The 23430-nt window shown below is 44.9% G+C and overlaps 4 protein-coding genes across 5 annotated transcripts; 2 read left to right on the top strand and 2 right to left on the bottom strand.

Annotated features, from left to right (window-relative positions):
- Nucleotides 1–74: 74 nt before the first annotated feature.
- brv2 (brivido-2) lies at nucleotides 75–2542 on the bottom strand. The gene is made up of 4 exons (XM_020960472.2): nucleotides 1989–2542; nucleotides 1559–1933; nucleotides 792–1510; nucleotides 75–734 (listed from the first exon to the last, which is right to left on the bottom strand). Exons 1-4 carry the CDS (start codon nucleotides 2523–2525, stop codon nucleotides 152–154), a joined length of 2214 nt encoding a protein of 737 aa, XP_020816131.1. The 5' UTR covers nucleotides 2526–2542; the 3' UTR covers nucleotides 75–151.
- A 143-nt stretch (nucleotides 2543–2685) lies between these two features.
- On the bottom strand, nucleotides 2686–8274 carry Mip (Myoinhibiting peptide precursor). The gene is made up of 2 exons (XM_020960496.2): nucleotides 8001–8274; nucleotides 2686–3791 (listed from the first exon to the last, which is right to left on the bottom strand). The coding sequence occupies exon 2, from the start codon at nucleotides 3787–3789 to the stop codon at nucleotides 3157–3159; it is 633 nt and encodes a 210-aa protein (XP_020816155.1). The 5' UTR covers nucleotides 3790–3791; nucleotides 8001–8274; the 3' UTR covers nucleotides 2686–3156.
- Nucleotides 8275–10564: 2290 nt separating this feature from the next.
- LOC110190175 (uncharacterized) lies at nucleotides 10565–16109 on the top strand. Of its 2 annotated transcripts, XM_086833609.1 has the most exons (7): nucleotides 10565–10777; nucleotides 10838–11264; nucleotides 11330–11580; nucleotides 11644–12243; nucleotides 12302–13124; nucleotides 13237–13862; nucleotides 13930–13999. In XM_086833609.1, exons 1-7 carry the CDS (start codon nucleotides 10691–10693, stop codon nucleotides 13963–13965), a joined length of 2850 nt encoding a protein of 949 aa, XP_086689735.1. In that variant the 5' UTR covers nucleotides 10565–10690; the 3' UTR covers nucleotides 13966–13999. The 2 variants fall into 2 exon arrangements, with proteins under 2 accessions (XP_086689735.1, XP_020816181.2); XM_020960522.2 differs by having other exon boundaries at nucleotides 13237–16109.
- Nucleotides 16110–17636: 1527 nt separating this feature from the next.
- On the top strand, nucleotides 17637–19789 carry tap (Basic helix-loop-helix neural transcription factor tap). Its single transcript, XM_020960780.2, has one exon. It carries the CDS (start codon nucleotides 17756–17758, stop codon nucleotides 18971–18973), a length of 1218 nt encoding a protein of 405 aa, XP_020816439.2. The 5' UTR covers nucleotides 17637–17755; the 3' UTR covers nucleotides 18974–19789.
- Nucleotides 19790–23430: the final 3641 nt, after the last annotated feature.

The following is a 23430-nucleotide window of genomic DNA, read 5'->3' as shown; positions in this document are numbered from 1 at the left end:
ACTAAAAGAAAGTTCAGCCAGTCACTGTACATATTTATGTATCTATGTATAAGATGGTTCTGTTCCCAGGCAGCTTATATTTTATTACGACTTTATTAGAGTTATGTGTTCTTGCTACTGCACTAAAAATCTAGAGACGTCCAGTATGCTTTTATTTCCTTAGATTTGGCTTTCCCCACTTAGTTATGTCGGTATCCGCGTCAGACCCCGGTGGTGTCGAAATATTTCCATACTCGTCACCGAACAGATAGCGCTCCAAAAGATCCAGCTGAACCTCTAGCACAGCATTAAGGCTAATAACACGATGCACGCGCCTCATGTAATCCGCTTGCTGCTCCTCATCAGTGAGTCGACGTTTTGGCTTATAGTACCGGCCGCGTGACCTTAGCAGCTCATTATACTCCAGACGGTCCAGCTCCATGGCTACGTTCTCGGCAACCGTGCGTTTGTGGCGGTAGTATTTCTTGGGCTTGAAAAAGCAGAACAAGTAGCGGCGTACGAGCTCCCCATACTCCACCTGCAGGAACTGCCAGAAGCTGATCTTCTCGGTCTTTCCCTTCTCCTTTAGAATCTTCCCGGTGTTTATTAAGTAGTCGTAGATGACTGAGGCAAACACATTTAAAAGGATGATGCCCAAAAGAAAGACTAGCGTCAGGAAAATCAGAACCCCAAAAATAACGCCACCGTGGAAGAAATCATTGGGGTTTATGCCTTCGCTGTAACCCGTTGAGTACCTGTGGAATCGGAATATAAATAAGGAACTGTTTGTTTTTTCCTCTGCCCATACTTACCAAAGACAGGTGATGATCGCATGAACGACATGACGACATACCAGTGCGTTGTTACCGTTGGGCACGGCCAAAGCAATCCCAAGGCCCATGAGGATAACTATGATAGCCACTCCGAGACTGATCGTCGCTTTCCAGGCGGAGAACACTGTCTGAGAGAAGTGCTGGAAGACAGAGGCGAACTGCAGCACCTTCCAAAGTCGCAGTGTGGTGATGGTGATAAGTAAGCCCAAGGTGATGTCTATTAAACGATGCAGCTGCAACGGACGCTGGACACCCAGATATTGCTCCATGGTAGACGTCTGGACCGTCTCTAGAATGCCATTTGTCAAAAGCTCGCGCACACAATACAAAATAAGCAAAAACACGTTCAGCAGGAAAATGCACAAGTCCACCAAGTTCCATAACTGCTTTATGGACGCTGGATCGTACCATAGGTTCTTCCCCAGAACGCGTATGAACTGCAGCACGAGAATAAAATATATGGCCAACAAAATCGTCTGATACGAAGTGAGATGGTCACCACCGCTTAGTATCCTGATGCAGTCCACTTGCACATTAGTCAGCTGAGTTCCGAACGGGCTGTTCTCAACCCGTAGCGTCAGAATCGTGAACGCGTTGGCGTCCGCGTTGTACATTGAGAAATCCATAAAGAGGGCCACGGTTTTCCTGTCCAGCCATTTGTAGGCGTGTAGGTACTTAACCTGCATCCGATTGCTCACCTATGGGAGTATGAATAGATTTGTCTTCTAAACCTACCGCACTCTTACCTGTGTCCTCATCATCAGGGCCATATAGCCGCCGAGCTCCGGGTAGAGCATTAAATCGCCGAGGTGGTCAAAGTTGAGTAACAGGCCATTTATAAAGCTGGGCTCCACATCCATCGGAGTGAAGGGGTCAAAGACCCGCCAGAACCTATCTCTGTAGTGTAAGCGCTTGTATGGCAGCTTCCACTCGGGCGCATACGTCTTGTTGTCCCATTTCAGCTTGTCCGTTCCTACATTTTTGGACGGGGTGCGCAACTGGCGCAACCGTATCGCACCCATCATCTTCCACTGCTCCATGGCATACCAACCATTATAGCCGTAGTCGCTATTGTTCACATTAAAGGCTTCAACCAAGGTGAGCGAGAAGAACGTGTAAATCTGTGGAATGGTGTTTAGGCCATGGTGCTGTCATTTAAAACGCAAGGTTGCCTACCTCGTACTGGAAATTTATTCCCGACAGGCCCATTGTGGTCGGGGTATCCAGCCTAAATAGTCTGTTCATCATATTCGTTGCGTAGTAAAGGCTTTGGTCCTGGGAAGACAGGATAATCAGCAGCAGCGTCAAAAAGAATGATCCGTAGAGTATCAGATCGGTGGAAATGCGCTTGTACTTCTGGTTTAGGGCCTCGTTCCGGTGTTCGTCGGTGATTAGGACCTCGGATCGCCGACTCTTCAGCCGAGTCTTCAGGTAGGCGAAGAGAGTGGGCTTGTTTCCCACGTCCGACTCGTAAGACATGTCCATTGACGGCCAGGTGGCGTGGTCGATGGCAAGCACAATGAACCTAATCGGCTCCCATATGAGCAAATCTAGGATCACCACAAATAGCAATGTCTTTAGCATAGTTCTGAACTCCTTGGGCTCATGCTGAAAGCCTGAGAAGTGGGCAATCAGTATGAAGCACACCGCCAGAATCAAAATAGCTAATGCACAAAACACAATGTTCCTCCTATTGGCCTTGGTTATTTTCATTTTGAAATAGTTTTACAATGAGCTAATGTTTTTCAACTGGCTAAATTTCATATTTTGCTTAGCAATTATTTAGGCGCCGACTTTGCTCCTAAACTGCAAACATTTATTTTTGAAAATAATGCTACTTGAAACAAATGTGAACCCAATTAAACTCAAAGTGTTTAAGATTTTCTTTAACGTACTTGCATTTTATATCGATAGTTTTGCCATTTGGTATGCATGGATGTATATTTAAATATAAATGTATATGCACAATTCATTAACTTAGTTAACGTTTCTAAATTAAAGCGGTATTCTTCCGAAAGATCCTCTTGTATACTTGGAGACTAGGTGCTAGGTGGATAGTTTACTAGACATACTGATATAATGCATATAATACTGGCTGATCGAGACTGCGACAGCTGAATCGCGGGTCATCAGTATCCGGCAACTGGCGAGCGCTTTCATACATTTTCGGAATTGACTTTCGGAGGACTTCCGGGCGACGGGGATAGGCCCCATCCCGGGAAGCCTTCCGCGAGATGGACACTGAGAACGGAACCCCTCCGTGGAGGAAACACACATGCTATATACGGTTAGATACAGTTGGATTAGTTAGTCTGGCTAAGTTTGGGGGCAATTTCGTGGGGGATTAGTTGAGAGGCTGGGCGGAACGTTTGCCCCATCCACCGTGGAGCTTCTGCCACTGGTCGCGCTTGCCCCACATGCCCTTCAGGTTGTTCCAGGTTGGCTCGCGCTTGCCCCAGGCCCCTCTGAACTTGTTCCAGCCCTGCGCCTGTCGCCGCTTGCCCCAGGCCACGTTCATGCTCTTCCAGGCCCGCTTGTCCACGTCCGGCTCGCCGGCGAGCTCTTCGAGTTCCTCGCCCGACTGCGGTGACTGCTGGAGCTGCTGCTGCGGCGCCTGTCCACTGGCCAGCCGCTCGAATGTGTCCCAATCGATGGTGTTGGTTCCGTCGGTGATGACCAACGGCACAAAGTGCCCGGTCATGTAGATGTCCGGATCTCCCGCGTCCCCTGCGGAGGCTCGCTTGCCCCACGAACTCTGGAGTGACTGCCAGGCGCGCTTGTTCCCATTGTTGCCGTACAGGTCGCTCTCGCTGAGCTGGTCCACCACTACCTGTTCGGAGAGGCCTCCGCCTCCTGGCTCGTTGGCCGTGGCGGAGCTGGTGGCACTGCCGCTGGCCACCAGGCTACCGCAGGCGCTGCCCAGGATGAGTAGCACCAGCAGAAAGCCATAGGTTCTCCGTGTCTTCGTGTAAGCCATCTCTGCGAAAATGGTTATGTTAAAAGTGGATCATTTTAAGAAAGGTCGAATCCTATATAGATTTTACAGAAACTAATATATAAACTTTGAGAAGCAAAAGTTTGTAAACCCTTACGTTGCCATTTGATTATCTTTCATAAACCAAAAATGCATAATTTCTTTTCAGATAGGGAAAAAACTTTTATAACATGATAGGGTCGAAAGGGACTTCTAACTGCGTTTCAAGTTTCGTACTAACATTATAATACTCTGCCAAAGTAAAACAGTTTATTAAAGCTGGCATAATTAAATCTCTATTAATAAATTCATAGTATTGGATCCTAGTAAATTCTGTTTAAATAGAAGTACAAATATGTAATATCTTGAAGAAATTCAAAACTAATCAGAGAAAGCACATTATATGAATTTTTTTTTTGAAAGGGATAACTTTGGTAATTCAATTTAAAAAGTCTGGAAACATATTTGTTTGAGTTATTCTTTCCACAAAATTTGGAATTTAATAATATAGCGATGGCATCTATTCTTTACTAAAGGCAAACTAAACTCATCGAAATAATTAAAAATTAAATATATCTTTCACAGTTCAGAGTTAAGTTTAATGAACATTTAAAATCTGTTTGTCAACTAGAATAATTAAAAAGCTATAAATCAAATTATATAATTCACTAAAAATATGTGAGCAGATGGAACTCTGGCCTGGCAGTGACATTTGGCCAAGTCAAATCGTCGTTTTTTCATCTAATAAAATTGCGTTCAGTGCAAAGGTGTAAATATGAATGAATAAATGCCTGCTGGGAGACTGATCCTGGGGCCGAATCCCAACCGCAGGCCTCGAGGAATGCTCAATTAAGCCGCTGTCGGCGGCTCCACTCGACTGCTCCCTGGGGGTTTCTCTGAAGAGCTGGGGAGTCCTGCGGCAATCATTTCCGCCCGCGCTTCGGCATTAGACAACACGCTCGGAGCAGGAGCAGAAACAGTAGCCACAGGAACATGGATAACAGGGGGAACAAGCGTAACGATTTAGCTAAATAACCTCTCTAATTGAAGGCGGTGGGGGCCGCTGAGTGGGCGTGGACAGGGGAATGAGGTGTTTCCCCGGCTCCGCAGGATGACTGAGGTCATGCCGTCTGTCGACCGCTGTGTTAAAAGGCAGCAGCGCATAACAGTTACAATTTATGGCCTATTAATGTCCCTCCAAGGTAGCAACCAGAGGGGGGTGCATTCCAGGAGCCGGAGGTCCTTGGAATGTGCGTAGGCCCAGCGGCAAACAACGACGGGAGTGGAGTAAAAAGCCTTCGATTGGAGGGGGTCAAAAGCCAACGCAGCGGAATGATTGGACACGGGCGGAAACGGTAGCTGGGAATGGGCCATTCGAGCCGGAATCCCAGTCGATAATGATGCTTCGAAACGCTAATATCAAGATTATGGGCATGTTTACGGAATGGCTTAAGTGCCTTGCGATTGCACTTGCGGCCACTCGACAAACTAGACAAAAGCCACTGGAAAATGCTGAAACGGGAGCGGGATCTGCTCCGCTTTGTTTGCTCTTCCTGCCAAAGTAGTTTTTCCTATGCGCTCGCATGAGCAGCTTCACCATATTGATTTGCATACACACGCCGCATCCGGCTTAAAGGACACTCCAAGGAAGCGGAAATGCCATCGCATTATCCGGGAAATATGTATTTTGTGAGATTCTGTTACAAATATTTGTTTGTGAAAGATCAAATGTATTCATTTTATATTACCAATACTGCTATTGTATTGTCGCTTCTTTCAAACTTAAATTGAACTGAACTAAGAGCGGGTTTGTTAATTAAATAACTAATTAATTACTGCCTTTTGAGTTGGGTTCTCAGAACTCTGAAATTGATAACTCAGCTAAAAATAAGTAAACTCAAAGGTAAATTGGGTAATTTGAAACGATTTTATACATATTTCTTCTTATATAAGTTTATATTTTGTAAAAAAATTTATTTTAATGAAAATCTAAAATTAATTCATTATTTGAAAACGAGAAACCTATTAGTAATCATTTTAACCCGAACTCTTACTTTTTCAGAGCGCTTTAATTATACTTTAAAATGAAACTTATTGATATTTATAATAAAAATATTAAGAAACTATTTTGAACACCTCAACCTTAATAGAATTCCGAGGCAATTAAAGTGATTAGGACAATCCCAATTTGCCAAGTGAGCAAATGCAATCCTTTATCTGCCTCGAGCTCTCATTTGAATTATCACATTTGCTGTAATCCCCGTCAGATTTTCTGGTCATTGCGAGCCAGCAGCAGCTGCTGGGCGCCATAATGGAGCCAATGGAAAGTCAGTAGCCGGGAATCAAGTATGCAAAGCCCACCAGAATCGGAGCAACTGGAGGCAGGGCAACGATATCTTATCTGCGGGTTTCCAGATTAAATGATGTTGCTGCCTGTCCAACTAATTGCGGAGTCTCGGCCAACCCGTTGCCAGTTGAATGCGGATACGGATATGTCCCCTAGCTCCCAACCGCGTCTCCTGACAGATTGTCCGAGTGAGGACTCGGCCGCTTTTTTCCGACTTAGCTTGGACTTAATTTGTGCGCTTGTCGTTGATTGATTGACGCCGCCCAGATGAAAGTTTTAGCGGCTTGGCGCCAAATTATAATATATAGCCACCGCGATGATAGAGCACGCATCGAATTTTATGGGCTCCCTCCTGAACAGTGGTCAAAAGGTAAATATTTTGAGAAGATAATTTCACGAAAGGTACGATTACTATTTGAAGCAATTGAGACCAAGCAAGCCAACTACTGCAAGGAATGGTTTTTTAACTTTAAGCTCACCAAATAAATAATTATATTGCAAACTACATGTCACTCAGAAATATCCCTTAAATTTTTATTAATGGCAAATCTATCCACTGTGCGGAAACAAAGACCACGCAAACGTGCCGGGTCAAGTTGTAATTGAAATTAACTGAAAATATTTATGGCCCTTGCGGATGACAGTCTTCGGAATTTGGTAGTTGACTTACTCTGCTCCATTATTAATTTGCCAGTCGGTAGTCAGTCGGCCGGGGAATAATTCATGTGCTGTCAGGGGAGGAATGAGGCATGCCTTTACGGCCGTATGGTGGCGACCACTTCAAGTTTGCTGGGCAAACAAATTGAAACGAAATTTTCGCGCCAAAATTAAACAGACCGCTGGAAATCGAATTTGCCTGCTCAGCAGATCGTATATTCATTGTATGTCTCGATAAATAGCCAGCCCAAATATTTGCCAAAGGATGGCATTTGTCCATAAGTACTTTGTTTAAATAGGTTTCCTGCCGGCAAGCAGCACCCACGCAGAGGGACCCAAGGAGCCCGCCAGCGCCAGCCTGTTGCTACTGAGTGTGAATGGAAATCTTCTCGGGGACATGGACATTAACGAAAATTCGTAAGTAAACAAAATATCCGCAAAAGAGTAAATATATACTGCTCGTCTCAAGCTGGTTAGCCGTGGGTCTGCTAGCCGCTTCCCACTTCAATTTTGGGCCATTGTTTGGCAAAGGAGTTCTGCATAATTAAGCCATGTTTCGTCAATAGATTTGCGCAATAACGGGCTATTTTTGAAAATTCAAAACTCATTATTGGGGCAAAATTAGGTCATTGATTTTTAATGCATAATTCAAGGTGTTTCTGGAAGGCACAAATATTTAATGGCATTGAAATTCACAAAATGAATGTGGAAACATTTACTAATTAATTCACTGAGCAAGCTAAAATGATTGAACAGATTTTAACCGAAGGTTGCCTGGATACCCTAGCTAAATAAATTATACAAAGGATATACGTTTGTTTAGCGAAAAGTCAAGCAGGAATCCACTTAAATATTTTAGATTAAGGAACAAGTTTAATTATATTCTATTGTTCCACCTACAAATTTTCTTATAATTATATAACTTTTCAAAATAATATTTTCAAATATCAATTGGTGTGTAAAAAACTGCTGTCTAAATTGTAGTTTTATTTATTATATTTTTCACTCTTTTAAAAAAAGAAAATCGATCTATTTCTCGAATTCCATGTTATCTTTTCAGTAAATACTTATTTTTAACTAAAACAACATTCAATTTTAGTATTTAAATTTAAAACATGTTACCAAAATGCTTTTAATAACCACAAGTGCTTTTTCGAAATGCATTTCCTGTGGCCATCAAACGAATTATGAATATATCGAATCCACTCACCTGCGTATATTTTTTGGTTATTTTTCGAAAACTGTTTTTGCGGTTTGCCGAAGGGTTCACAATTGAATTTTGAGTTTTGTATTATTTTTTCACAGAAGAAAATGGAGCTCGTAAGTGGATTTGCAGGACCAACTGCAATTCAATTAGCGCACTCAATCGGCCCGTGTGAATCTGACTTCCGGGATAGTGGCTCGGCGTTCCGAGTTCTCGACTCTCAGTTTTCTGTCCTGTGTTCTGGTTGTGGACTAACCTGTTGATCAACTGCTAATGATTCGGAGCCCGGTGCGACGGTCGCTTATAAATCAAAACGGAAGCGAGTCGGGAATCTATGAGTCCGCACGAACGGAGCCTCGTGTGTGTGCCGGACTGCGCACGCAGGCACTTCGGCAGGGGGATATCCGCTTGTCGCCGTTTGTGCAACGGAAGTGGCCGAAAAGTGAGTTGTGTTGCCTACTTAGCGGGGCGTTTGTATGGCACACATGCGCGATTGTTTATTCACCTTACCCTTGCCCAGTCCAGATCCCAGGCCCCCGGGGAGCCGAAGCCTTGGACTCATTCAAATTCAGGTACATGCGCCCTCCTTGGGGCATTTAAAATTAAACACTCCACTCCACACTCAGGCGCTTACAATGGAGCAAATGGGACGCAGAGGAGCATATTGCATATTGCATTTCTTTGTCACCGCCATTGGCAATTGACCAGGCACGCCAAATACGAAACACTTCCAGCACCTTTCATTGTGGGCGTGTGTCGCTACAGGACCTAAGCATCCGGACGAGAACCCTTTTAGTGCTTCATGAATATTTATGGCGATATCGGGCGGCTGCCTCCCGTTTTGTTGCTAAAAAACGAGCCAAAGGAGCTTCTTCAATTACAAGCGTCGCAAGGCATTCCGTCGCCCCTGTACGACTCTCTATATGTATCCAAGTGTGCTCGGAGGGACATCAACAGGTTTTCATTTGCGGCCATTTGATGGCTGCTCGCCGAATAAACGATGATGGGAATATTTATGACACTCCTCTGCCGGTGGTGCGTATAATGAATGGGACATGCCACCCGACCCCCTAACCCGACCTCTAGTCCCAGGCCCCAGCCCCATCGGTCGGCGATAAGCTACGTAGTTACTAATTGATTTGGCTACTGATAAATCGCTGCGGACTCTCAGCCCCACTGACAGCTACATGTGTCCGTTCCTCGGCAACACAGCAAGAAGTTTGATCGATTGTGGAAATTATTAGTGGGAAAAAATAGATTTATTTCTGATCAATAAGAAAAAATGGTTTCTTATAATTTGAAAAATTTTCTAAAAAGACAAATATCTTAATTAAATCAGTTTACTTCAAATACAATATAATACAGGAGAATTGAGACAAGGCAAGGATTTAATGTTGTTTATAATTAAAATACTTGCAGAATAATTTGTGCAAAATAAATAAACTGTCAGGCATATTTCAAAGTCAGGCTCTTAAACATTGCTTATTATATGTTTGTCTTTTTTTTATTCAATTAATAAATTTATGTACTTGCTGGGATTTTTTGTTCTGTACATTTTTGGGGGAGTGGAGTGCAGACTGCTCATCAACGGGAGCAGCAACGATTGTAAATCATTTCCGTTTACGTGTCTGGCCTAATTGCAGGCATCCGATTGCGACCTTTGAGCGATCCATTCCAGTACGTCACCACTAATGTTTCATTTGCATGGTGACAAAGTGAATTAAGTGGGTTTGTCTTTAAGGCGGAACTGCAACTGTGGCACAATGCCAGAGTGCAGCGAAGCCCCGCCCTGGCGATGACTCTGCTCGCCTAGCAGTTGAATGGGAATCCCTTGGTGATTCCATTGTGAAGATGATGTAGCTGGCGCTGTTGGCAGCTAATAATAATTTGTTTGCACTTTGCATATGCCATCTGGCCAACAATAGGGCAGGCTGCGAGGAAGCCATGGGAACACACAATTTCCGAGGGGTCAAGGCTATAGTGAAATTAAGCCAAAACTATATGTACATAGATATATTTTTTACAAGCAATTCAGTAAAAGCCAATAACGAAGGCCTCTTTTTTACTACAGTTTTTTATTGGCTAGCGGGGTAAATATCTCACACCTTCTGCTGTTTACTTCTCCTACAAGAAATTTCAATCTATAAAACATTTTCTAGTATTAAGTTCTCTGAATAAAAAATTGTCTTTAATATAAATTTTAAAATTTAATAATTTTGTATTATTTATAACAAGATTGGAAATTAAAAGTATACATGTTTTTGTCAAAACAAACATGAAATACAATTTCTTGACATCAGAATCAAATTCGGCGGTAATTTACTGCCTGACAGGAGCTACCAGCTATAGCATGTGTTCAAATTAGTATGAGCGCCTTAGGCTTGTCCCTCATAAAATATGTAATTGCTAATTTTTTACTAAAATGAAAAATAATAAAATAATATAAATATAATGCAGAAAGTTAAACATAGAATTTTTATTTTATTCTATTATGTCTGAAGGGTGAAATTGTACAATTACAAACGTGTGCCTTTCTGAAAAATATCGATAGGATCGATAGATATTTTAAGTTTTTTATTTTGCCATACTTTGGTCACACTGCGTTCGAAACAAAATAAAACATTTGTATAAACAAATTTAATACCGCTTTAAATTTGTATTTTTCCGGTGCAGTTGACATGAATTAAGGCTGAAGGATGGAGATAATTTTTCCGCAGGATGTGCACGACGTGGAAAAGTTCCTGTCCTACGCCGAGCAACTGGATTATGATGAGTTCTCAGCGGTAAGCATTTCGATTCATTTAGAAATATATCTTTTACTAATAAGAACATTGAACTGGCAGCAAATGTTTGTGTTCTGCAACTCACACTGCGACATGGATGTTTTCGAGCTAATGGGCAACGATCGACTGGCCCAGCTAATTTACGGCTGGGAGGTTTGCAGCGTACCTAGCCGGGATGTGGTGGCCTTAAAGGAGCCGGCATTGTGTCACCTCGTCCGTGTGCTCACTCACCACTCACTGCAGATGTGGTTCAGTCAGGAGTGGATAACATGCTCCGAGGGCCTCAAGCACATGTTACTTTACAGCCTCACCAAGGCGGTGCCGGCCTTCTACCGCATCGAGGAGCTGGCCAATATTAACTGGGCATACGCGCTCAGGTTCCAGACGAGTCCCTGGAGTGTACCGTACCTGCAGAGGCTGTTCGCCAGCCTGCGCCAGAACAAGCATCATGGTATCGAGCATACAGTGCCAGTGGCTACAATTGAAGGTAATACTCCATCGCGAATATCTCGGTTTCTAGAATTTAACAAAATGCCGGTACACCCTTTTTAGATATCACTTTCCTGAAGGAGGATGGCCTTAATCTTATATTGTTGCGACTCATGCAGCTCTTTAATGCTGGCAATTTTGAGGCTGTCAAACAGCTGTCCCTTCGCATGCTGGCCGCTTGGTTGAAAGCCAATGAACTCTTCCCTTTAGAGGACTTAGAGGGCGATAAAACATCGATTGCCCTGGTGGGTCACCTCTACCTATTGACTGTGTTCGCGATGGACGAAAATCGTGGTTATGCCATTGACAATTTGGTAAGGAACCTCCGCTTTACGTCCTATCAAATCAGACAGTAATCACATAGACCTTCTCCTCAGATGTACAACATCCGGTTCTATGCCCAGAGTATGCAGGAGCATGCTCCCATCTCCGAAGACACCCACTTTACGCCAGCCCGCCTCATTGCCCAGGTCTGTGTGCGTCTGCGGATGGGCAAGAGCGGGTTCTTTGAGCAGATCAGCTTCAAAAAGTTTAAGCTAAATCTGGTCACCTCTTTCGCCGTCATGCTGGAGGCCTACTCCAGCTATGTTCTGGGCAACCAGCTAGTGGAACTGATGACCCTCAACGAGCACGACTTCCTGGAACATTCGTCGCAGTTCAAGGAGCTCATGCACCGATACGTCGTGGAACGGGAGGGCAGCGAGCGCTTCCTTCTGGAAGAACTGAAGAAGCTAGAGAGCCAGCGAAACAGCCACTTCCAGCCGCATGTGGTGAAGCTGAACATTAACTACCAACAACAGATCTGCAAGGGCAACCGAGCTAGCAACATTGGCAACTATAAGAACTGTGATGACGACGAGAAACCCCTGCCGCCCGAGTCAGACGAGGAGCAGGACAGGCAGATAGATCCGGTATTTCAGAGTGTGCCGAACAACGAGGAAATTCTAGACTTTGTCTACAAACTGTTGGCGGAGCGGGTAAGACAACAATCAATCAATTATTGCATCAGACCCTTAAATAGATGCTCTTTAACAGGAGTTTAGCGGTTGGAAGTTTGCCAAGATTGCCATCCTGCTGAAGATCATTGGCCAGCAGTTAAACGCCATTGAAATCTGGCGCTATCATCCTGGCCTGACCACCGAATTTATGCTTAATCTGGAGCAAAAAATGTCGCAGAACTATGCCGACCTGGCGAAGGTCTTTTCAGACCACGCATTCATGGAGGCCGAGTTCTGGCTAACGGCTTTCTACCTCAATCCTATATCTGCCAACTACAACGAGGTCCGTCGGTGTTCGCGCATTAAGAAGAAGCGCCAAGAGGAGGACCATTGGTCCCCGGCAGCGACGGCATCGCAGACCATCAAATACGAACTGCTTAGCTCCACAATTGACGTGGACGAGATCGTGACCGTGACTAACCACAATGCCCCCGTGGGCGATTACGATCCCATCTACAAGGCCCTGCAGGCGCTGCGCCTGCCCCCCAGCATGATCAAGGACCTGCTGACGGTGGTATTCCAACCGCGCAACAAGCGCTACTCCTGGGCGCTGGATTGGTTCACCTTGCATGAGCGGTGCCATGCTCTACTCAAAAGTCGCGACCTCAAGAACAAGTTCGTTGCCCTCAACATGGCTGAGGCTAGCGACCGCTTAGAGTATCTAAAGATCGACTATGCCAAGTACCGGGACAGACCGCAGTTGGACTACGGCACTATCGAGGAGGGCTACGAGAACGCGGCGAATCTACCGGAGCCTGAGGAGGAACCAGAGCCATCTTCCATAGCTAAGGAGGAGGATGAGGACGTGAAGGCCAAGCAGCAGAAAAAGCGTCGTCCACCACGCAAGTTCTGGGATGAAGGTAAGAACAGAACTCTGTTTTAATGTTATTATTTTTTAAGTTTTTATTTTATACAACGCTTTGAATTTGTATAACTCTGGCTTATAATGTTTTCTTTCTTATCTCATCTCAGTGTACTCGGAAGATGAAGAGGAGGAGGCAGAATCGAGCGATTCGGAAGCTTACTACACGGGCAATGGCCGACGGAAACGGATCAGGGCTGCGGCCATGGTGGCGAATGCCATGTTGTCCGACATGGATCGCAGTGCGCGCTGTGGTCGACGTTCCAGTTCTCCGGCATTATCCGATGAGTTCAAGGGTTACCCACAGCACACGGCAATGGAGGCCAAGCCTGAGACCGATACCAAGCCATCGATGCCCTCGTCCCCAGAGGAGAATGCTGTCATCGCTGACGAAAAGCGTACAATCGGCGATTTGCTAGAGGCGCGCACAAAATTCAGCAATGAAACCGGCGGGTTCAAGGCGTTTGCCGACATCTGGAGCTTTGAGAAGGAGGAGCTCCAGAACGTGGCCAGCGAGGGCAACAGTCTGATGGAGTGCAGCTCAGTGCTCAGCAAGTTTAAAAGCTGGAAGTCTTTGAAGGAGACCGTGGCAGCAAAGTTGCCCCTGGTGGAGCCACAATCATCCAGAAGGACTACGCGCACTGCTTCTGAAACCGAAACCATAGACTCCGAAGCCACATCGATGACCACGCACTATTTTAACGAGGAGGAGCCAAGCAACGATTTGGTGTCCGGTGTAAGTAAAGAGCTAACGCTTTCGCCGCCCCTCCCGCCTGTTCCTAAACTTACTTTGGAGACAAAAGTGTTGCAGCCCGCAGAAGCGAAGGAGGTCGGGTTGACACAGCAGCTGCTTGGATCTAGTACACTGCTGTCTGAGGAGCCAAGCCCCAAGACCGCACCACAAATTGACCACCCCTCAGAAACCAGTCAGTCAGTAGAGGCGCCTTTAGACACGAGACAGCTAAAAGAGGAGCTCATTGAAGCTAGTCAGCCAACGATGGAGTTACAGGTAAACGAAGAGAGTCTTCTAACCGCAGAGGCGTTGGCTGTAAGGCAGCTAACCGACAATTCCTCGAAAATCACACAGCTAACCAAGGAGGCAGAGAAGCCCAAATATATAGAAGAAGGGCTCATGAAAAGTGCACAGTTAAACCAGAATCCTATCGCAAGCACACAAATACAGGAGGAGCCACTAGGAAATGAGCAACCAACCCAGGAGCGTCAGGACACAAAACATCTAGAAAAGGAACCGCAGCTAATCGATGCACCTCAGCAAGCTGGAAAACGAAGCGCTGAACCGACCAAAACGACCTCGGAAACCGGAACTGAAACAGACACGGCGGAAGAAACAAAGTGCGGCGACTTTACACAGGAGCCGTCGTTCAAGCGTTTAAAACTGGAGCCAATCGGAAGTGCGTTGTACACCTTGGTGCCCCCTGACGAAACTGCCGAAGAGAAGATAGTAAGGGAGCGCCTTATCAACGAGTGTCTCAACAGATTGCCTCGCGTGTGCCTCAAGATGCTGACGGTCCAGGATATCGAAAAGCTGCGCGGAGTCCGGGTGCGGGTTAAGCGAACCAATCTGGTGGACTTCTGCCGAGAGCAAACGATGGGCAAGCAGCGCAGAACCACAAGCAGGCGCCAGAGTCCCAGCTGCTCCCACACCGAGGACAGCACTGCGTCCACCCACAGCTCGGATGCCCAGAAGCCGGGCAGGAGACGCTACAAGAAATTTTTCCACATCACGTCCGATTCGGCATCGCCATCGCATTATCCTCGCGCCGTTGACATCAAGCCGCTTTTTAAACACATAACATCTGACTCATCAACGGATCTGGAGGAAGTGCCTCCACCTGTGGTAGTGGTGAGAAGGCGCGGACGCGGACGAGGAAGAGGTGCCGGGCCGAGGTGTAAGACACAAACTATAAGAGCTCCGCGCTATTCGCCGGATGTGATCGAGCTGTCCTCGGACTCCCTTTCCTCCATTTCATCCGTGCCAGCAGCCGGTCAGCCTATGCACCAGTTTTCGGCGCTGGAGATGGACCCGCTGTACGAGGAGGAGATTGTTCCCTTCTAACAAGTAGGTTTAAGCTGGATTCCCAGCCGGAGGCGCAGTTCTACGTGCTTGGAACGAATGTAGACGAGGGGTTGCACAATGAGACTGAGCAGAGCGAAATTTGGTGGAGAATCATCGAGAGCGAGAGAGGGAAAAAAGCAGGAACAGCGGTTCGGAAAATCGAGTTTGTCTTGCTTGTTAGAATGCAATTAGCCTGGGGCTATGTGCCGGTACGAGTATTTGCGTTAGCCGGACTCTGATTCTGATGAAATTATATACATGTACATCTGTTTGTCCAAGTCCCCGGTTTCGGCATTGTATAGCGGTTTGTATTTGGACTGTGACGATGACGTCGAGACCCGCAGGCTATAAAAAAAAAGAACTCTCCAATGGGAAACGCAAACGCATCCGCTCTTCAATTAACTGTCTAATTGATATGCATTATGTTTTTGTAAAAAACGAAATTAGGTACACGCGTTGGAGGAGCTCTTGAACATGGAGGACGCCGCCTTCGACACGTGGCCGAGATGGTGTGAATTTTGGTGGCAATATATTCAAACAAATATCAATAAGGGAGGGTTCCTGCGGTTGGTGGGCAGCTGAAAATCCGTAATAATAAATAAGCTAGTAACTAACAGATAAGCTTGTTAAACCTAAGAATTAATTTTTGTTCCGTAAAACTTTCCATTTTGTATTACTTGGATCTGCTTGATTGGTCTAATTTGAATTAAGATGTAACTAAAGAGCTAATTATTTATATATGTTCCCTGCATACATTAGGCCCTATTTGGATGTTAAGACAAACTCAAAGATCTAAACTAGTTTCTAATTATTTCGATTATTTCATATACTTATTTTCTGTTTGTAGCGTGTGATTTCTCAAGTTAATAAAAAGCCATACGCCTTGTGCTTGGTATCGTCCATAAATCTGACATATAATTTACTCAATTAATCAATTAGCCCCATTGAGGAACACCGCGTGTTGGCAATTTGCGGCGATTGCCGGCTATCATAACAACTCCGCACGTGTCACCCGCACCCGTCGGCCACTTGAAACTGAATCTCCATTGATAGCTCCTCCTCCTTTCTGAACTGATACTGATAGAAGCCCCGGCACACTTGGCCACTTGAGCAGCCGCTAAGACCGCGGGCACGTGCCAACGCCTCGGTTTCTCATCAGGCAAAGGAATCGGAGGAGTGACGGCCTTCTGACTACACATGTTGCTTTTTCGGAAGCGGTGGCGGTGTCCTGGCCACGTGCCACTAACCCGGTTAGCGACAGGCGTAAGCCCTAAACGATTATTGCGGTTTAGTGGCGAAAACGAAAGAGTTGCGAGTAATTGAATCGTTTGAATTGCAATCGATTTAAGCCCACGCAAATTAAATGTTGCGATAAATAAAATAACAATTTATTTTCGTACAAGAGCCTCTTCTTATATACTCTACATCGGATAATGAAAGACAGTTTCTAACTACTAATAAATATGTATTTTACAAATAAAGTTTAATCCTTTTTAAATTTTTCATTTTATTTCAATTGTCGTTGTTGATATACTAAGGAATGTAAAATGAAAATATTTTTCTCATTAAAATCATGAAAATATAATTACAATTTCGTAACTTTATAAATTATAAATAAATAATAATCTGTACATTCAAATCAGTTTTGACAAAACCCTAATCTTCATATTTATAATATAATTATTTAAGTCAAAAACTTACAACGTATTAAAGAACTACATATCATTCGTTCTTCTGATAGTTCGCATCCCTTCTTATTTAATATATATTTACAATATTATTGCTCATTTAAAGTTTGTTTTATTTTAAAAACCTAGTTGACAGATTAACTTAATCAATATATAAAAAACTATTTGATTTTAAATCAAGATGAAAAGCAAACGTTCCTATTTGTTGTCTGAATGAAAGTCATAAATTTTAATTAATTAACCACATTTTGTGGCTGCGGCAGTCTTTCGTTTAATATTTATACAAATAAGTATAGCTTATAGAAGGGTATAGAATATATACAGACCTTGATGGTGCTCCGCTTTGGCGTCATCACTGATCCTCGGCCTCAGACATCCTTCCGATTGGCTTAGAGAACGTCGCTCACCGCCAGAGCGTTAATAATGCTCGTATTTTGACTGGTAGCGCCGTCTGCTAGAACGAATCTCCTCCGGTACCAACTCCAGCTCCCCGGTAGAGCTCCGCGAGTTGTACAAGGGGTATGTGTGTGTGAGTAAAAGCCACCCCCAGGCGACAATCACGGCGATATCTGTTGGGATTTATACCCTGTGCTGTGCGGCATGGCGCCGCCACGACCGACGACAATGCGCCGAGGGTTGCTGGCGGCACAGAGTTCGGAGGCAAATCAGCGGGCTTAATGGCTGGCCTGGCACATAAAACCGGTGCGCACTCCTGGCCAGCTTTCAGTTGGTGCTGGCACGCGAAGAAACGAACTCTCAACTGTGTCAGACTCTCAAAGCGGAAATCGGAAATGCGCGCAGAGTGAGTCTCCAAGGATTCTCAGGACTCACAGGACATACACACAAACACACACTCTAGAGACCATGGCCGCCTGCTACAATGCCTACAGCGTGGGATCGCAATCCTTCGACTTTGACGAGGACGATGATGATGCCTCCTTCGACAGTGGCTACGAGAAGAGCTTCGAAACGGAGGCCCAGATGAGTTCCCGCCGGCGCTTGGACTTCGATGAGGCAGCACCCAATCCGTTGGCGCCGCAGATGCCGTATCCTGGAGCCTGGGATGGCGCGCCACTCAACTCACCGCCGGCGGCGACTGCCGGATTCGTGGGCCTGCTGGATACGAGCAGCAACCATAGCACTCGGAGCGGCAGGACGCTGGTGGAGCATCTGAACAGTCGCGCCACGAACGGAGGCTTCGAGCCCCCGCTGACCAGCACGCCGATGAAGTCGCCCGAAGATCCGGATGCGCCGCGCCAGAAGCGCAAGTATGCCGTCGGCAAGAACCGGGTGACGCGATCGCGCAGCCCCACCCAGGTTGTGCGGATCAAGCGCTTCCGCCGGATGAAAGCCAATGATAGGGAGCGAAATCGGATGCACACGCTGAACGATGCCCTGGAGCGGCTGAGGGTGACGCTGCCATCGCTGCCGGAGGAGACGAAGCTGACCAAGATCGAGATCCTGCGCTTCGCCCACAACTACATCTTTGCGCTGGAGCAGGTGCTCGAGAGCGGCGGCACGATCAACCTTGACCTGGAGAAGCTGCAGAACTTCACCCTGAGTGGCGAGCGGATCACTAAGGAGCTGTTCGACGCCCTCTTCGTGAATCCGCAACCTTTTCCCATGTTTGGTTGCGGCAGGATGTTCCCCTATGGTCAGGGAGCTACGCCTCTGGTTCAGAATCCGCATCCTGCGGAGCACCAGCCGCCAATGGGGGGCGGGGCTTACCAGCAGGGAATGGACTACCCGCAGCATCCACCAGGCTTCGACTTTACCGGCAGCATGCGCTTCTATCACCATCACCAGCAGCACCAGCAGCCGGAGTCTGTCCAGCACATACCTAAGCAGGATTCCAGCCCTCCGCAGCAATTCTCGCAGGAGAAGTACGATATATTCCGGGGAAGCTTCGAGGCAGCTGCCAATATCCAGTCGGCGAGCTCGGAGATTCACCAGCAGAGCAGCTTCTACACACAGACGCCGCCGTGGAAGGAGTACCCGGAGGATCAGGGAGCCCTTGGGCACGCCCATGCCCATACGATTCCACATCCCCACAGCTACAAGCAGTTTGCCCCGCAGGTGTAGCACAGTTTTGGGAGCCAGAGCTGCGATCTAGGGTTCTTTTTCAGCGTGATATGTTCGAGGATACCGCAAGCTGGCAGGAAACTGACTTAGGGGAATTTGTAGTAGATGATCCTGTGAGTTATTCAACACTTACTTGCAGATATCATCTCCGGGTTTCCCTATTTTGCTTTCCTCGAGCTGTGCGAAATCAGTTGATATTGGTAGTAAGTGAGGGTCTCAAGTGACTGCAAAGCTTATCTATTCTTTTGGATATAGAAAATCTTATTCTAAGTCAATGCTAATCTTTGCACTCAGTTGAGTTCCATGTTAAAGAGGGATCTTCAATAGATAAATCAATTTCTTTTTAAACAACCAGCCACAAGAGACTTCTGAAATTTATTTGGATCCTTTTCGAATCTTAATCAGTCTCAGAAGTCTTTTTCAATATCACTTAATTGGTTTCTTTTTTGTGGATCTCAATGGAATATCTGAACTAAGAGTGCTTGTCAGGAACCAGCATTCTTCTTCTCACAATATTCCACATCTTAACGACTATTTAGTACAAATCGGTTGTCCATTTAGACTAAGCGGATACGTACCTTGCCATCGTAGACGTAAGCCTAGACATAAGCATCTCCGACATGTACCAGGTATTAGCTGTATTTAATTGTACGATCGATGGACCACTTAAGTAGGTTATGCCAGATTCTCTATATCAGTTATTGCAATGCAAGGAAAGCGAGCTAGTCAGGGCCAGAACTTTATCGTGATAAGATTGAAATTCGATGTAAAGCCATAAAGATTTATTTTTGCAAATAAAGTTGACGATCAAAACGAGGCAGAAAATTGAAATCAATCGGAATGGGAAGAGGGTAAAGTCAAATGAAAAAAGTAGCCAAAGCAAACAACCCTGGAGACTCAATGGCGAGAATCTCTATGGTTCTGTGTGTGCGGATTTCAGATTCCAAACAAAGGACTTAAATTCAAATAAATATTGTATATTGCAGTGCACATAAAGCGAATGGTTCTGTGTGTGTGTGTGTGTCTGTGCACTGCAGCTTGTTTTTATTGTAGGGGGCATTTTGCGCCCTTACGATTCGACATGGGGTGAGTTCAAGTAGAAACTGAACTCCGGAATACGGAGTACGGAGCACGGAGTACGAACAATGGAAGATTGCCCGTCACCTGCCACACAATTACAAAACGAATGTACCAACGGCAACGAGGCGGCAGCAGCAGTCAGCCAGGACCGGCAATCCTGAAACATGAGCTGTTAGCTGCGAGCTGTGGGCCAGTGGACCTGCATGAATGCCACTCAAATTATTTAGTTGAATGAACCGGCAAGAGTCGAGGGAAACTGCTTTATACATACCTCCGAAATGCCTAACTGACTGACTGACATTTTCCGTTACGAGGCAAGGGTGAAAAGGTGCAGAAGATGCTGAAATTCGGTATCTAAGACTCACACGAAATCTTCTTACATGGTAATGGTGGAATTGTTTCAATTTGAGTTTTAAAGAGTATACATGGGTTGAAAGGAAAATAAGCTTACAAGGAAGCATCACGGAATATTCTCGACTTAGACAAAAAGTTGAAAAAGAGTTAGATTAGAGTTACTTCCTCTTTCGAGTCACTGCAAAATCCCACTACTATATATTTTGGGTTTATGAATAGAATTTCGGTAGAACTGCTAAGCCGGCGTTTGTCATTTGTGCAGCTTTGTTGGAGGTGTTGGGATTTATCTTTACAATAATCATTATTCTGGGCCGCATGGGTTCGCTATTCTCTTATTCCGTTGTGTGGCAAAGGCGCAAATACGCAGCGGGTGAGCCAGCTAAGCTGCATTGAATTTCCAGGACTCTAGCAGGGATGAGGATGAGGACTAGGCTGAAACCTAGTACGGACCCCGGCATCATTAGCAGCGGGCTGCTCCGGGACAGGGTGGCTGCGTTTTGATGGCTATCGGCGGATCAATGACGACATCTCCGCTCCCTTACCATTGCCACTCCCATTCGCCGGGATGCTAATGCACTGCGTGGCATTGAAAACAATTTGGCGATGGCCATAAGGCGATAAGGAAACCGAAATGGAAACAAATTGCCATGGACATGCTAAAAGGCGCAAACACAATGGCATCTTCAGATGCGGCAAGTGCAGGTCCTTGGAGAGCGATTGATGTGCGGTCCAATGAGACTGCACAAAGCGAGCTGCGCCTGGTAGAGGAGGGTTTTGGTCCCAGATACCCAAACTGAAACAATTTTTCGTTAATATTTGGGGATTATCTATCGATAGGAACACAAGTGTCCACTTGGGGATCTCTTAAGGGGAAGATATAATAAAAACATAAATTATGTCCAAGGATTACTTATAAGATTGCTGAACGAAAGGTTTATTTACAAAAGGAATTGTTAAGAAATCAAGAAGGGAAAATCAATTTTAAAACTAAAACAAAAATGCATTAATTTTACTTTGCAAAGGTTGTCTGGAATACAATTTTCAATTCTTCTTGTTAAATCCAAATAGGGGGTATTTTAAATAAAGCTAGAACCTTTCATTATACGATCAAAATCAAGATTCGAGGTGATTTAGCCATATTTCCGAATCGCTCTTTTGCTCGCAGTATAAATAATTAATTAATCCATTTTTGTATTACTAAAATATATTGAACATATAGCAAATTATAAAATGAAACTATACTTATTTTAATATTAATTCGCAGCTTGTTTTTGGGTCAAATAAATTCGATATGCTTGTGAAAAACAGAATCAAAGTTCACCCCTTGGTGGTGTCGGCAGGCATGAAATATTAAGATCATATATCACACCGTTCCGGACAACCTAGCGCCAATTTGTCCTTGGCCTTTTTATTTGGTATTCCCATTTCGCAAATCGAATTTTATTTGCCGAATTGATTGTTTTACGCCTTTTTAGCAAGAAGTCGGTGCAGATTTTTTTGTCGTTGTAACCCTTTGCCGGTGCACGTGCGAATACTTGAACCCTTGCTTCTATATTTTTTATTACCCCTTTTGGTCCTGATCAAACATTCGCGTCGGAGATTCGTCCTGGTGCCACAGATACACGTTCGTTTTTTGGCGGCAACTTGGACGACCTTTTCGCCCATTCATTGCCCTGCTCGAATTGGTTTATCTGTGAAATCTGTGAAGTTCCCCTGGTCTTTGTCGGGGTGTGCGACCCCGTCGTATTCGTTACTGTTCGAAAAAACGCAGAGCCCGTGCCCTACCTTTGCCGCTTTCGAGTTGTATGCTCATCTAACCGAAAAACATTGGATAAACAAACAGCCGCTGGAGTATTTTGTTACATTTAGTACCCGTACGATGCTCGGGACCTATTTATTCCGGAGAAGGCCAGCAATCTGTCGCATTCGGATGCACTGGGTGTATGTAACCCTCGATATTCGCTCGCTTGAAACTGTAAAATGTTGTGCGAGCTCTGATTTTTAATCCGATCAAAGCGGTTTTAGTCAAATTTAAGCAGATTTATGTCACATTGTTGAGCCAGAAAGTGGTACGCGTCTGAGGGAAAACAAAAACGAAAATGTTAACACATGTAAATCAAGAATCAGATAACTATATCCTGGTCCTGGCTGGTCTTCTATTAGGCAAATCGAATTGAGATCATGTTCATGTCCACGAACGATAAAACCAGAAAATTTGATTTAGGTTGCGGAAAATTGAGTGAATGCAGTGGACCCACGGCTAAAGGACATTTCATGGATCCTTAAATGCTACTGATTTTAGTAATAGGACATATGTGATAATTACAATTGCATAATGGTTTTCAATCGAAATTGATTGAGATTCGATTTATTAAATAAATTAAATATAAAGTTAAGAAAATGTGTAAAGAAGAAAGTCAACTTTTGGTAGATTCTTAAAATAAACATAATATTTTAATACTTACTCAACCTGTTCCCAAAATCGTGAATACCATTTAATCCCCTGACATTTAATTACCGATTTATTATCAGCGAAGAAAATAAGTTGCAGTACACACGACTGATTATGAAGAAAGATTTATAGAATCAGTTATTTAAAGGACAATGCTACCTTCCAACCCCATAGAAGAGCCGTTTTTTATTCCAGTCACATTCGAAAAATACCCATTTCTAATATATTCCTTTTCCAAATGAATAAACTGTTAGACAAACAATACATTAAACTTTACAACTTCACACCCGCTGCCAGTGTACGAAAAACATTAACATTTCGAGGAAGGCATTCGACGGCCTCAGCTGCACCCTTCGTCCTGTGGCAAGGAGCAAGGGCAGATATGGTAGCTGTACCACAAACGATGAGTTGATTGTTATGCAAATGAGATCAGCCAGCGAGACCAGGAGAACCAGGACGAAATGGAAGAGCCTTGCAACCCCAGACAAGGACGCGGATTCGGGGATTCAGTTCATCAAGTGGTCATAAATTTCCATGTAGTTGGAGAGAGCTACGTGGACGCGCGAAGCTG

This window comes from Drosophila serrata, unplaced genomic scaffold (genome assembly GCF_035046125.1).
Source record: "Drosophila serrata isolate PLE 108 unplaced genomic scaffold, ASM3504612v1 contig_272, whole genome shotgun sequence".
In the NCBI taxonomy this organism is placed as follows: Eukaryota; Metazoa; Arthropoda; class Insecta; order Diptera; family Drosophilidae; genus Drosophila; species Drosophila serrata.
The sequence above is the reverse complement of the archived record's forward strand: the minus strand, read 5'-3'. Positions and strand labels throughout refer to the sequence as shown.